At 40.8% G+C, this 13526-nt stretch overlaps 1 protein-coding gene across 3 annotated transcripts in view; it reads right to left on the bottom strand.

The window, feature by feature from the left end:
- Positions 1–958: 958 nt before the first annotated feature.
- ADNP (activity dependent neuroprotector homeobox) overlaps positions 959–13526 on the bottom strand; it is a 30146-nt gene continuing 17578 nt past the window's right edge. For all 3 annotated transcript variants that reach the window (XM_067708457.1, XM_067708456.1, XM_067708458.1), the window contains 3 exons: positions 9154–9266; positions 7266–7358; positions 959–5159 (listed from right to left, as the gene is read on the bottom strand). In XM_067708457.1, coding sequence (XP_067564558.1) covers positions 2052–5159; positions 7266–7358; positions 9154–9261 — 3309 coding nt within the window. In that variant the 5' untranslated portion in view covers positions 9262–9266 and the 3' untranslated portion in view covers positions 959–2051. The remainder of the gene's footprint in view (positions 5160–7265; positions 7359–9153; positions 9267–13526) is intronic.

Genomic DNA, 13526 nt, shown 5'->3' on the forward strand with positions numbered 1-13526 from the left:
TAATCTGTAGCCTCTTAACTTGGGGACATCCTGTCCTAAATGCTAGCTGGTGTCCACAGAATTTATAATCTGTATAATGGAGTTAAAGTAGCTCCGTGCCAGCCCCGAACACCCTAAAGGTTCTAGTCTATTTTTGTGCTTTCTCCTGTATTGTTTTTTGAGAGGCACGACTTTACATCTTAGGGGAACGTCGGTCAAACCTTTATTCCTGTGTAGCAAAAGCATTAACAAGATGAACCTTCTGGGAAGAGTCTCAGAAATCATGGAAACTAGCCACTTCAGAACTCTTTAGGCCAATGTCCCTGAGAGGTGACTGACCAGCCTCTGCATGGATTGGAGCATCCATCCCATCACTGTCCTAACTGCCAAAAACATCGGCCTAATTCTGCCTCTTTGTAACTTTCTGTTTAGTACGGGGTTGGCTCTTGGGAATCCATGCATAGTAGACGCATCATACCAGCTCCTTGTATCTTGACAGCCCTCCAAACGTGTGATCTCCAAAGCCTTTTTCATAACAGCAAGATGGTCCAGAGAGTTATAACAAAAGCAGAGAATAGCTGACTGTTTAGTACAATTGTTCCCATTATAAGGTGAAAACTAACATTTACTTCATTTAGACAAAAGAACACCAGGGCATTAAGATTCTGCTTGCAAATGAATGCTAACTTGTTTACATCCTTTTATCGATACATTTACATATATAAGCAGGCTCTGCTCCTTAACAAAAGGGGAACTGAAAAAACTCGAGGATGTTTACTTTAGCAAGTAAAAAGGGAAAAAGACAAAAACCAAACCAAAGAATTTGCAACAGGTGCCTTGAGAGAAAGCATTCTTTATGCCAACGGCAGCAAATCTTGGTCTTCCACAAGTTTCCTCAGTGGCTGTACCTCCATCTCTGATGAAAGAGAGCCATGGCATCAACTGGCACAAGACATAATGGACACACAGGACTGCAATGTGTAATAAACCAAATATTTACATTAAGCACAATACAGCAATTTATTTAGATGCTTAAAATGAATACAAAGGGAAATAAAGATCACAAAATTATACATACTACAACAGTGTGTCATATATTAGATGGTATAAATGACTACACCAGGGTGGTGTTTAACTAAAGAGAAAACTAAATATCCAAAAGGCAGCAGTCATTGGTTTGCTGCTTCAACACAACACACTTTCATACAGATCTAAAAGGTGTCAAAATTAGTAGCTGCAAAGTCAATTCTTGCATGTGATTTTAGCTTAAAAGATTTCAGGAAACATCTGAAATACCAGTTTTTGTTTTTGTCAGCTGTAATGTCAAGGATATTCAGAACAAGAAAAATTCTATAATACAAGAGAGTCCAGATATATATCTTATGTGGCTGGCCTCTGTTGCGAGATTGTACAAGGTTATGTGCAAAAACTAAGTCTGTCCCGAAGTCCACACTAGCGTAGTTTCAGGCTTTTGCTAGGTCAACTAGATACAGCGCTTATTAACACAGCAAGGGCAACACTAAAAAAAGAAACAAATCTATGATGGGTACACAATAACAATATCAGAAGCATCACTTGAATAGGTCTAAAAGACTGTACAAATATACATTTCAACTATTCAGAATGAATACATGAAAAAAAAATCAATTTCCCCAAAGTCTACTATACACATTGGACTGGTAGCTTGTATGTTGGCCCTACACTACCGTTTGAATCAAGAGAACGCTTCTCAAGGACATCCAACCAAACATTTTACAGAGGGAAAGAAATGTTGAGAAGGCAGATAAAATAAACCTCTGCTTTTTCTCGTGTGCGTTCATGAGCCCCCAACTTACTGGTTTTTCACATTTAGTTACTGTGCCTGTCACAGCACGTTCTAAAGCAAGATCAGCCAATCATGTGTCATAGACTTAGAAATAACCACGTGGATCGGAGTGGCCACAGGTCCCCACAGCCTGATGACCCAGCACTCAAAAGGCGGTACCAGTTAGAATACAGCTTTGCAGTCATACTGAAAGGAGCACAGAGTTCCAGGCTGCAGCATCTGTCACCAATGCCAGAGAAGCTGGCCCTTACGCCTGCTGGCTGCTCAGTTTAACTCCGGTCAAGCTGCCGTGCATGGGCTCGGCTACTCCATCAGTCATGTTGTCAAACTGCTCCCCGTCCTCACTGTCAATTGTGCTATTCTGCCACTCAATCTGTGGGCTGGATAAGCGCTCATCATTTTCAGTTGCATTCTTCCATTGTGACTGGTCCTTGGACCAAAACCCTTCAACTTTTCCATAGGAACTATTCTTCCATTTCAACTGCTCTCTGTCACCTTGCATGGTAGCCTTTTTTTTGGCAGCTGGCTTACTGCTCCTTGCATCTTCACTCTGGGAAGACTCATCGGACCAGGTTCCTGTTTTCATCTCGCATGTGTTGTCCTCGAAGTCTGACACCTGTTGGGAACCAGGGCCGCTCTCAGATGGAGAAGCAGCATCTTTCCACTCAACAACGTCATCTTGGTCCACCTCACTATCAGAGGCGTCATGCATTAGTTTGGTTGGTTCCTCAGTCAAATGAATAGTTTCATATTTTGAACCATCCTCCTCTTTTTGGTCTAGCTTCTCAGACTCTAAAGCATCCTCAGAAATTACCTTCTGTATGTGTTCCTCTGGGTTATCATTAGGGATTTTAGGCTCAACTTCAAAAACAGGGTCAAAAGGGCTATCACTTCCATTGGATTCTTCTTCCAAATTTTCAAAACTGTCTGAGGAACTGTCATCTTCCTTCCCAAGGTTGAGCTTTTTGTCAGCAGTTTTACTAGCATTGACTCTGGAATCCTTCTCATCATGATTTTCAAATAGCCACTCAGCATCAAAATCCATCTCATGCTTAACTTTGTTTAATTCTTTCATGTTGAAGCCCAGTAACACACCAGGCTTATACTTTTCACAGTCTCGGACACACTTCTTCCTCTTGTTACTAAAATGGGAAGCAATGTCACTCTTCCACAACCATAAACTGGCCGCCAGCTTCTCAATTTCTCTCCTGGTGGGATAGGGCTGCTTGTTGAAATATTTTGTTAGGAAGCTTTTCCTGGCTTCATAGGAATCATCTTCATGACCCTTGGGGTCCAAAGCTAAAACAACAGGCTCCTCAGGCTTCTCTTCAAAGAAGCTGGGCGAATCGCTGTCATCATCTAACTTTCGCTTTTTCAGCAAGGGAAATTCCATTTGCTCATAAGTGCGCTTCACAGGTGCCAGGCCTGGTGACTGGTTAAGCCGAGAGGGTGCATTTGTCTTATCTTGGCCATTCTGGGTCTTTCCAACACCCCTGCAGTGGACCAGATGCAGAGTGATAGTCGAGGCGGTCATGTTGCTGGTATACACGCCAAGGCAGTGGATGCATTTGTAGGTAAGCTTTTTCTCCACTGGGTGAACCGTCTGAATAACCTGGTGCCTCTCTCTTAAGTGATGTGCAAGTGCATCAGATATGGGTCCTTTTAGGATTGAAAAGCAAAGAGGGCAAAGGGTTTTCCCGACATCCTTTTTATAGGGCACTGCAGCTTGAGGTGAACTTTTAACAGGAACATCTGCCTTTTCCTGAACTTTTGGCTGAGGCTTTGGGGGGACTGGAGGGTTATTCTGGGCATGGTAAGCAACAGACTCAGCAGGGGCATCTCTCAGGTTGTACGTAGTTACAAGGAGATGGATGTTAGTGTGACTGCCCTGCTGCAATGTCAAATCAAAACTCAGAGTAGAGTCTGTTTTAGGTCCCATCTCTTCGTCAATGTGAACCATCCGCATGTGTGCTGCCATCTTTTCCACATCATTGAAAGTTGAACGGCAATATGGACAAGACAGACCATGAATTAACATGTGGTTGAGCAGAGTGTCTGTGGGCAAATAGCGATTACAGTAGAGGCATTTGCTAGTAAAATTGTGTATTTTCATAATGTAGTTGGCTACTGCTGGGACTTTCTCAGCTTTATGTTCTTTTTCGAAGTGCACACTATAGACATTTTCAGGAAAAAGCTCATTACAGATTGTACATATTTTCCACTTCTGAGTTGACGAAGTATTGGGTGGGGGAGGGCCAGTGGCAGCTGCAGTAGGTTTGGAACTGGACTGACCTAATACTCTGGATGCCTGTGACTGGGAGAGGGAAGGAGACTTTAACTGGCCCGATGAGAGAGACGAAGCATTTGGAGACTGCAGCGAGTATCTTGCTGGTGCCTGGGTCCTCTGCTCTGACCCAAGTCCGTAAGATCTTCCATTTCCACTTGGAAGTAACTGCTTCACAGACTGAGACTGTTGAGGGATGGAAACTGGTGCGTTGCCACCTAGACCCAGTCTCATTGACTGACCAACGCCATAGCCCTGGCCTACAGATTTGACTCCGTAGTTGTTCTGCTGTAGGTGAACATTGGACATCATGTTGACTCCTGTAGAATTTAAGTTAGGCTTTGGTATTGAGAGTCGATTCACCATCTGCTGTGATGGTAAAGACCGGACGTTTCCAGAAGCGAGGGAACCAATTCTTGATTGGAGTCCCATGCCCTTCTTGTCTTGAGGTTTGGGAGCAATCAGCATCAAGGGTTTGGATCGGGGAACCACCACATTTGTGTGCCCAATCATGGCAGTGACCTGATAGCCTATGCGTTCATGGTCTTCAATGACATGCTGTACCAAAGCTTCGTAGGACTTTGGCATGAAAAGGCATCGCTTGCAGTGAATACTACTTTCTTCCCGGGCATTTGTGCCTAAGGGGACTGCACCATTGAGTGATTTTTCTCCTGCCTTTGCTATGTAAGGTGCTGCCACATGCTGAAAATGTTCCCTGTAAATGTGCTTCCTAACTATTTCATAAAGAGGATCTCGGTAAGTGCACTTCTTACAGTAATAAACAGCTTGCTCTACACTGTCAGCCTGCTTAGGTTTAAGGCCATCGCTTTTGCTTTTATCTTTGAAAGTGCTGAGGCTGCTACTTGGTGCGCTGGCGTTTGGAGCATGAAATATTTTAATGTGTGTTTCCAAAGTCTTTTTGTCTGCATTGAAGGTACAGTAGGGGCAATTAAGGAGAATCCTATTTTCAAAGTCTTCACTATGGACATTCCGGAAATGACTTTTGTAGGCAGAGAAAAATTTTGAAGAAAATGGGCAAGCACTGCAGCAAAAAGGTTTTGTCCGATAGTCCTAAAGAAAAGACAAAAACTGGAATCAGAATGCCACTTCAGATAAGCAGTAACAGGTTTTAGGCTATTTTCCCCCAGACAGTCTTTTTTGTTTTTTTTTTTTTGCGGTACGTGGGCCTCTGACCATTGTGGCCTCTCCCGCTGCAGAGCACAGGCTCCGGACATGCAGGCCCAGCGGCCATGGCTCACGGGCCCAGCCGCTCCACGGCATGTGGGATCCTCCCGGACCGGGGCACGAACCCGCGTCCCCTGCATCGGCAGGCAGACTCTCAACCACTGCACCACCAGGGAAGCCCCCCACCGACAGTCTTTAAGAGACATAATGCTATTTTTAGAACTGAAACTCTATAATGCACTGAGATTTGAGTATCATTTTTTCCTTTTGCAAAATGCAAAATAAATTTATAAAATATTCAAATGAGAAAGCTGTTTTAAACGAAACACTTGTTTTGGCATCACAGTGTAAATAAAAACGCCATTCAAAGTTCTTCCTCAGTGTTTTCAGAAAAGACCAGTCACATTTGCTCATTAGTTTTAGAGAAACCAAAGACAAACGGCTTCAAGATAAACATTTTAGTTAGAAAGGATAAGAATAAGCTAGGTGAAATCACTACAATTACCCTGTGAACTGGTAAGTTGCTGAAGGCTTCAGATTCACTATATAGTAAAACTCAGGGCTCAGAGTGCTGTAGTGCAATTAGGCATATGATATAAAGACACACCTTTGATCCTCCCCATCATGGAAAAATTTTCATAGAGAAAAAGGCTCATCTTCAAAAATCTCAAAACATTTCCCCCCTCTGATCAAAGTATAGTATTCAGTTTTCACTGAGATCAAAAAACTAATGATTTGAAAAGTCGGCTTTCTTCTACAAGCCATGCTGTTCCTTCTTAAGAGCAGCTTCAAAAGAAGTAATGAAGTGACAGCTGCTTTGATTCAAATTAAGAAATTAAATAAAAATTTCCTACGGACTGTGAGGAAAGCAAGGTGTTAAAAAGCCAATAAAAAAGTAAAGCATTGCAGAATATAGTGGTATCAAAGAGCAACTTACAGAACCATGCTCATTAACATCTGTGCAGTTGGTCCTTTGAAGATAGGTGAAACACAAGTTTGGTGAGAGGTGATCTTTTTTCCCCTAGAAACCTAAGAAACCTACCTTGTTTCAGATACCAATTCAAACCAAAATGAAATACTCTGGTTTTCCTTTAAGCTCAACCCTTTTTTAGTATTTGTAAAACTGAATTAACTAAGTGATGTGTCCCACTGGAAAGCTTTCATATTTTAAGACTGCTGGTTAATACCCTTTCTTGGGGTATTTCTAAGAAAGAAACATATGACTATATTATCAAATTTCTGAGGTGGATTTTAAAAGTACTGATTCCCTGCCAAGTATGTTCCAACAGATGAACAGATCAATAATCCAGAATTACTACAATCACTTGAAATAAACAGTGGTACAGTTTGAATTGATAATCACTTCTCCCTGTGGAAAAAAAATCACCTATAACTTCATTTTTGTTATATCATCACCTATTGATATTTGCCGGCATAGCTGGTGCCCTTGATTACCTAATACTGTTTTTAATTCCAATTTGTAAAAATTAAGCTGCACCACTCTGCCATCCTACAGAGCCATCTGTCCCATCCCCCATGTGCTGGCTTAGGCTACCCGGAGAGGTTGGGTGACAACACAGATGAGTAAGAAAACGTAAATGGAGGCAAAAGCCCTGTCTTCACTTCTCTAGAAAAAACAAGGATTGCAACACAGAAAAATGATGGATACCGTAGGTGAACAGAATGCTGGAGGGAACATTTTAGAATTAGAACCAAAAAACTTTTGACAGGGGTTAGGGGAGGAGAGGGGAATGCTGGTATATAGTGGGCTTCACAACTTTTAAGTAACAAACTTTCCTGTTCTTCTTACACTTGAAGTTTCAGTACAATGACAAAAAAAAGACCAAAAGTTCTTCCTAATTTTCCCTACCTCTTAGGAATATATGAAACAATCAGTTTCAACACTTCCCACGTTAGGTTGTTGCCTACAACAATGCAGTACCATGAAAAATAGAACTGAATAGAACTGGGGAAGTCTCCTGTGCCACTTACCTGGTTTTTTGTAAGTGAAGGGTCCCACAGTCCTACATCCTCCCATGTAGTGTTTTTCAAATAAAAGTCATTAGGTTCAAACTGTTTAAAATCCTAGAAAACAGTGAAAGAAGTTTCAAAAACATTGTATCAACTGTAGCTCAACTTTACATATAAATCCTATCTCTAACTAGGGTTGGGGAGATGCATAGGAAAATCGACACCACTGAGAACTCAACTAGGATCTAGGATCGATAAAGCTCTAGGAAATACAAAAGGGCATATGGATGTTACACTGAACTTTTTATGTCAACTAATCATTCCCCTGATGGTCACCAGGTTTCCAAAGAAACCACTGGAAGTTCTAACTAAGTAAGTAAAAAATTCAGCCACATATTAATACCAAAGCACCCTTCGTAAGAGTACTATATAACTCATCAGTTGTAATATTAGAATGGAGTGTAAGAGAGCAACATTCACTTATAGTGCTACAGATGAGATATTCTGGTTCTGTGCAAGAAAAGTCTTTTGTGGGAGATGGGGGTGGGGTGGGATTGGACTGGAACGAAAACTCAGGATTTCTGAACCCCAAAAGGAGGAAAGCTATTCAAAGAAAGCAAGTAGTATTATGTTAAATTTACACTCTTGTGTAAAAATTTGATCCCCTCCACCCTGAGACAGGAACATAAAGAGTTTTATGGTAAAATTCCTCTTGTTCCTAAAAGGGTCACAGTTCAGTGTGGAAAATCAAGTACACATATATTCCAGAGTATGTAGTGGGCGCAATAATGGGAGGAACAAATCAAATGCAGGATAGAAAAGGTACCTTTAACATTTGCATTATTTATTCTTGTGAAGATTACCCCACTGCATGGGAAGTAAATGGACTGTTTCATCAGGCAGATCTACCTGAAACTGAGGGACTGAACTGCCACACCAGGGACGACATAACTAGAGAAATCCAATTTTGAGAAGCTTCAGTCTTCATGATATACCCCTAAAGTAGGATTAATAGGAACCAGGAAAAGAAAACCTGTTGCATGAAGGAAATTGCTTTTTTACTTTCAATTCCATCCAAACATTTACTGAGTGCCTATTACGTGCCCAGCACTGTGCTAAGTGCTGAGGATACAAAGATGGACAAGGTAGTTAAGGTCCCTGGCCAGCTGGAACTTAAAAGGCTAGTGGGGAAAATAGCTTTAAACATTTCTTTCCAATCAGAGGTTGTTGATCAACTAACCACAAGACCTGGAGTAATGAGATCTAGAAGAGGAGACCACTACACTGGCTATCCCACAGGGCTGTTAATAAAGCTCATAGAATAAAAAGGCTAGAAAAACAGTTTGTGAAGTCCAAACTGTTACCTAGGGGAAGATAATAGTCTACGATGGGTCAAAAGGGCCAACAAATGCTCAAATCCCAAGGAAAGAGACAACAAGCACCCAAACCACCACGCCTCAACAATCAGAAGGTCAATCAGAACATTCAGGCATATCAGAATGAGAACAGGCTCTGGAGTCTCACAGACAGACCCTGCCACATGCTCAGCTGTGAGGTGGACCTATTTCTTTACTGGTTCTTCATCTGTAAATTGGAGATAAGAATTCCTATATCCCCTAGGGGTTGTTTTAAGGATTTGAATTTAGAGACCATTTTAAAGCACCTAGTAAAAAATGACTGATGTGGTACGTCCTCAGTGGTAACTGCTTTTGCTCCAGGATGCAAAGATGAAAAAGCCCATTTTAGGGAGAAGGGAACAAGTTAGGCTACTTGAGAAAGCTCAGGCAAAGCTAACGCTGCAGTTAAAATACAGAATCACCCCAAAGAATTAACGATCCTGGCCACTGACACAAAGTAATGGATCAGAAGCTGAGTCATGTTAAAATTAAAAAAATGACATGCTACTTACTTCTATGTGTTCTTTACAGTATTCCAACCCAATGTCACTAAGTATTTTTTTCACAGTTTTCCGGGCTTTTCTTAAACTGCCAAGATTGTTGACAGGAAGTTGGAACATAGTTTCTATTGGAAAAAAAAATTTAAGTCAAGTCAAAACATGTACAACTTGTGATATTTACTAATTCCACTGATGGTAGGATCACAAACCCTGGCCCAGTCTGACAAAAAAGGTGAATAGATATCCTTATCCAGCATGTTCTGAATACTTAGAGCAGGCAGGCAAAATAAGTACTCTCTGATCTTTTCTATTTTTAACAGGACATTTTATATCACAGGTAACATGAATCTAATGTGGCACAATTCTGATTAGACTTTTAAAAAACTAGTTTGGTGATGAGCTTATTTAAAGTTGAGAATGAGGTTTATATACCAACCGATTACTTCAAAATCAAGTGTGAGTGCTTTTCTCCTTGTGATGCTGAACCTCTGAGAACAGAAAAATGTTCACCATTTCAGCATCATTACCACATAATTTTGAGTGCCAGGGGAAATAAGTTTCTGTTGTCTGGGAGCTACCCTTCGTATTGCTGTGGTAACCGTAAGTTTCTGCACACCACCCAAACGAAAGACAAGAATGGCTGTGTAACTTGCCCCCCAGCCAGCACCACACCTGGACAAAGGCACTCACTAATGCCACGGAATGAATGCTGAGACGGGGAAAGCTGGGCACTCAGCACCAGAGCAAATAATAACTGTTACAGACTTTGGGGTGGTCCCTTTTGAAAAATGAAAAGCTTATGTGTGTATGAGGGAATTGAAAAATTATTTAAATGACCCAATACATTAAAGAAGAAATTTAGACCCACTTTCCCAAGTTCCTTAAAAACAAAGGTTAAGAAAATAAAATTAATAAAACTTGGGCAGCTGAGAATTTGTATGGCTTCCAATGTGACCATAAATGTTTCCTACAAAATAGTGTAAAAACTAATCATCGACTTAATAATCCAAATAAATTTTGCAAGATATAAAGTAGTTCTAAAAATCAAAAACAGGCAGAAACAAAAGCCAATGCATCTGGATTTAAAATTTAGTATTCAATACATGAAAATCTGGTTTTCTAATTAATCAAGGCTGTCACTCTATAATACCACTACCATCTGTAAACCACAATCATAAAGTCAACTAATACACATGTAATAAGATATCATGTTACCTCACTTATTATTCAAATCCAAACATCAATATTAACTATGAAAAATGGAAAAAAAAAATGAAGCCTACCAAAATGTCCCAGCAACTTCTAGAAATTCTAAATCTCAATATGTTACCAGAACTTCGTATACCTGAGGCCAAAAGATGAATGCAGTTCACTGCAAAACACACCCTCAGGATGGAACTCCTAGTTATGAAGCATGACTATGGTATCCTCTGCACTCTGCCATCTAATAATCTGTGTATCATTTAGCTAACAGACTTAGAAGTCAGTTCTGATACAAATTAGTGTGCGTTCAAGGCCAAATCCATTATTCCTTGTGGAAATTTTATTCCTAAATTGTTCTGAACCATCTTTTTGATGGTTTAAAAAAAAATCAGTTGCTTAATAAACTGATTAAAAAGAAAAATCTAGGTTCGCACAAACTAGGTCATTTAGAGAGAACCACCTGATAGAAAAATGTTTCAGAAATACAAGAAAAGTGTTCCAGAAATACAGGAAGTGTTACAGGCTAATTCTGAAGAGACCAGGCATCAAAATGAATGTCCATAAACACCCAATTCTGAAAAGAGACATTTTGTTTCTCCATTCATTTTATCAACTCTCCACGGGCCAAAATCCAGTTCTTCTGGAACATCCCATGTGAATCCTGTTTCACTGCAGAGCACAGACGTACCCCAGAGGCAGCCCTTTCTGGCTTTCCCTGCCTCCTGGATAAGCACAGCAAAACACACACACACAGATTTGGAAATGCCGCCCCCCCCCCCCCCCCCGCCGCCCTACAGAAAACATCCTAGGGAGCCAAACTGCAGCTCAGGATAAAGGAAAACCCAGTTTCCTATGGAAAATACCAGGTGTTCTAAGTGCCCACCCACAGCTAACAAAGTTGTTTCAAGACCTCCAAGTGAAGCACCTCGCTGCTTCGTTGTACCCAATTTATCCACCTACGGTTCTGAAAAAGTAAGAATATGCTCTAAGGGAGCTTAGTTACAAAAAACTTATTTATAGACAGTGATATTTCAGCAATAGAATAAATCTTAAGTTTACTTATTTGAGTTGAATTAAACAGGTTTATAAATAAAAGTTACATTGCTTATTGGAAAATGCTACAAAAAAGTTATTTGTTCTATGATTAGCTAGGAGGAATCCAAGTTAAAGTTTACATCAGGACTTCCCTGGCAGTCCAGTAGTTAAGAATCCACGTTTCTGCTGCAGGGGGGTGCGGGTTCGATCCCTCGTTGGGGAACTAAGATCCCGCATGCCGTGCAGTGCGGCCAAGAAAAAGAAAAAGTTTACATTGAAAAATGTAGAATATTCTGAGTTAAGGTTATAACTGTCTTCATAAGCAGATTTCTGACATTTCTAATGACCTTGGGAATTCTATCATCTGCCCCTTTCCCCAGATGGAGGTACCCTCTGCGGAGGCCATTTCCAAGATTTTGTCCATCTGGAGCTAGAATAACACATTCATATGTGTTGGCATCCTCTCAAAAGCACTTAGAGATTCTTCTGGTTTTTCGCTTATTAAATAAAACACTTCTCTCAGTATATAAAGCAGGTATGTAGTATAGGAATATAATAAGCAAAGAAGGCTCCCTCCTACTCCCATCCTCCATTTCCTGTGTCTATTTCTTAAGCTTTTCTATGCCTGTAACAAGCCAAACGTTCCTTGTAAGAAAGTCTCCAACAAATTCTTACCAGTTAATGTTAGAATCATGGGTGATAAGAAAAAGAACTCAAGGGCCCTATGTTGTTGTTGTTGTTGTTGTTTTTCAGCCCATCACCTGCTGTTAAGAAACAACTTCAAATCAACAGCTGCCTTCAGGGTTCATTGATGTTATCTATCTGATTCTTGGGGCCCATACCTTTCTATTTACTCTTTTAACTGAGGGGTAAGGACAGAGTAAATAGGAAGTTGACTGCCTGAGATTAAGGGGCGTTCCTCACTTTTGAATAGGAAGAGATGAAAACAAATTCTTACAATCCTTACTCTTAGGGAGGAAGATGTCTTACAATAATGTCAAAAACTGTCTAGAGATGGGCATTGAAAGGAATGCAGAAGGGTGGGATTACTTTCCACATTTGTCCCCAGTGGCTAAACCTTTCTCTTGAGCCTCCCTGGCTATCAGGATGGCCATTTTGACGAGGTCAGCACCATTTCCCAATACCAAGGAGAGCTCCCTTCAGCCAAACCATAAATTTCTCAGCTCATGGCATAAAAAAGGGAAAAACATCCAAATTAATAGAACGAAACCACTGTTCATCAATCATTTTTGGAGCACCCTGCCCATTAATGTGCTAGAAACAGAAAGCTGAACAGGACACAGCTCTTCCCCTTCAACAGTCCATCGCTTCTAGGGTATACAGCAGGCACTGGGTCACTGGAGTAAAGATGCTTGCTTCTCCCTGCCCAACTTCCTCTTGGAGCCACTCCTGCCGCAGTGGAGGTGCTGTCAGTTAAGAGGCCCTTCCTCCACCGTGCATACGACACAGGTTAACCAATTAGTGTTCTATCTCTGCAGACACTGGTTAGTACAAACCTGGACATGTGCCCCAAACAGGGCGGACAGTGACGATGCGAAAAGCACAGAAAGGGAAACACTCCTGTTGATACTGCTTAAGGTCCTCAATCTAGCTGTGCCTGAAAGATAGCCCCCTTGAACCATCCCTCCCCCAAACTTTTCATGAACAAGAACAAAAACACACGATCAATTTTGCTTAAGTTTTGGTTCATGTTACTTGCAACCAAAAGTTCTGGTAGACCCACTGGGTAGTGGGACAGAGAAGAAGTGAAGTGAATAAGTAAGGGAAGATGGGGAATTTTATGCAAAATAATTATTCTTGTGAACTGGGACTAATAGGAAGAATAGGAATTTGTCAGGGAGATACAGTTATTCTGAAAGAGGCGTTGGCCCATCGTTTCATTAATCAAAAACACTGTATGGAAAGAGTAAAACATTTTGTAAATTCTAAAAGATTTTGGGGAAAGCTCAAACCCATTAATAATGGAGTTAACATCTGCGATTTATTAACTGAAGTTAAGTAACTTTTGGTTAAGCATATGATGAACTAGACTTAAATTATTTATTTTTGAGAATGATTTAAATTCACTGTTGAATAATTCAGCCACACTCCTTATCAATCTGCAAATTATACCCACACCTACTAAT

Source organism: Pseudorca crassidens, chromosome 15, assembly GCF_039906515.1.
Source record: "Pseudorca crassidens isolate mPseCra1 chromosome 15, mPseCra1.hap1, whole genome shotgun sequence".
Lineage (NCBI taxonomy): Eukaryota > Metazoa > Chordata > Mammalia > Artiodactyla > Delphinidae > Pseudorca > Pseudorca crassidens.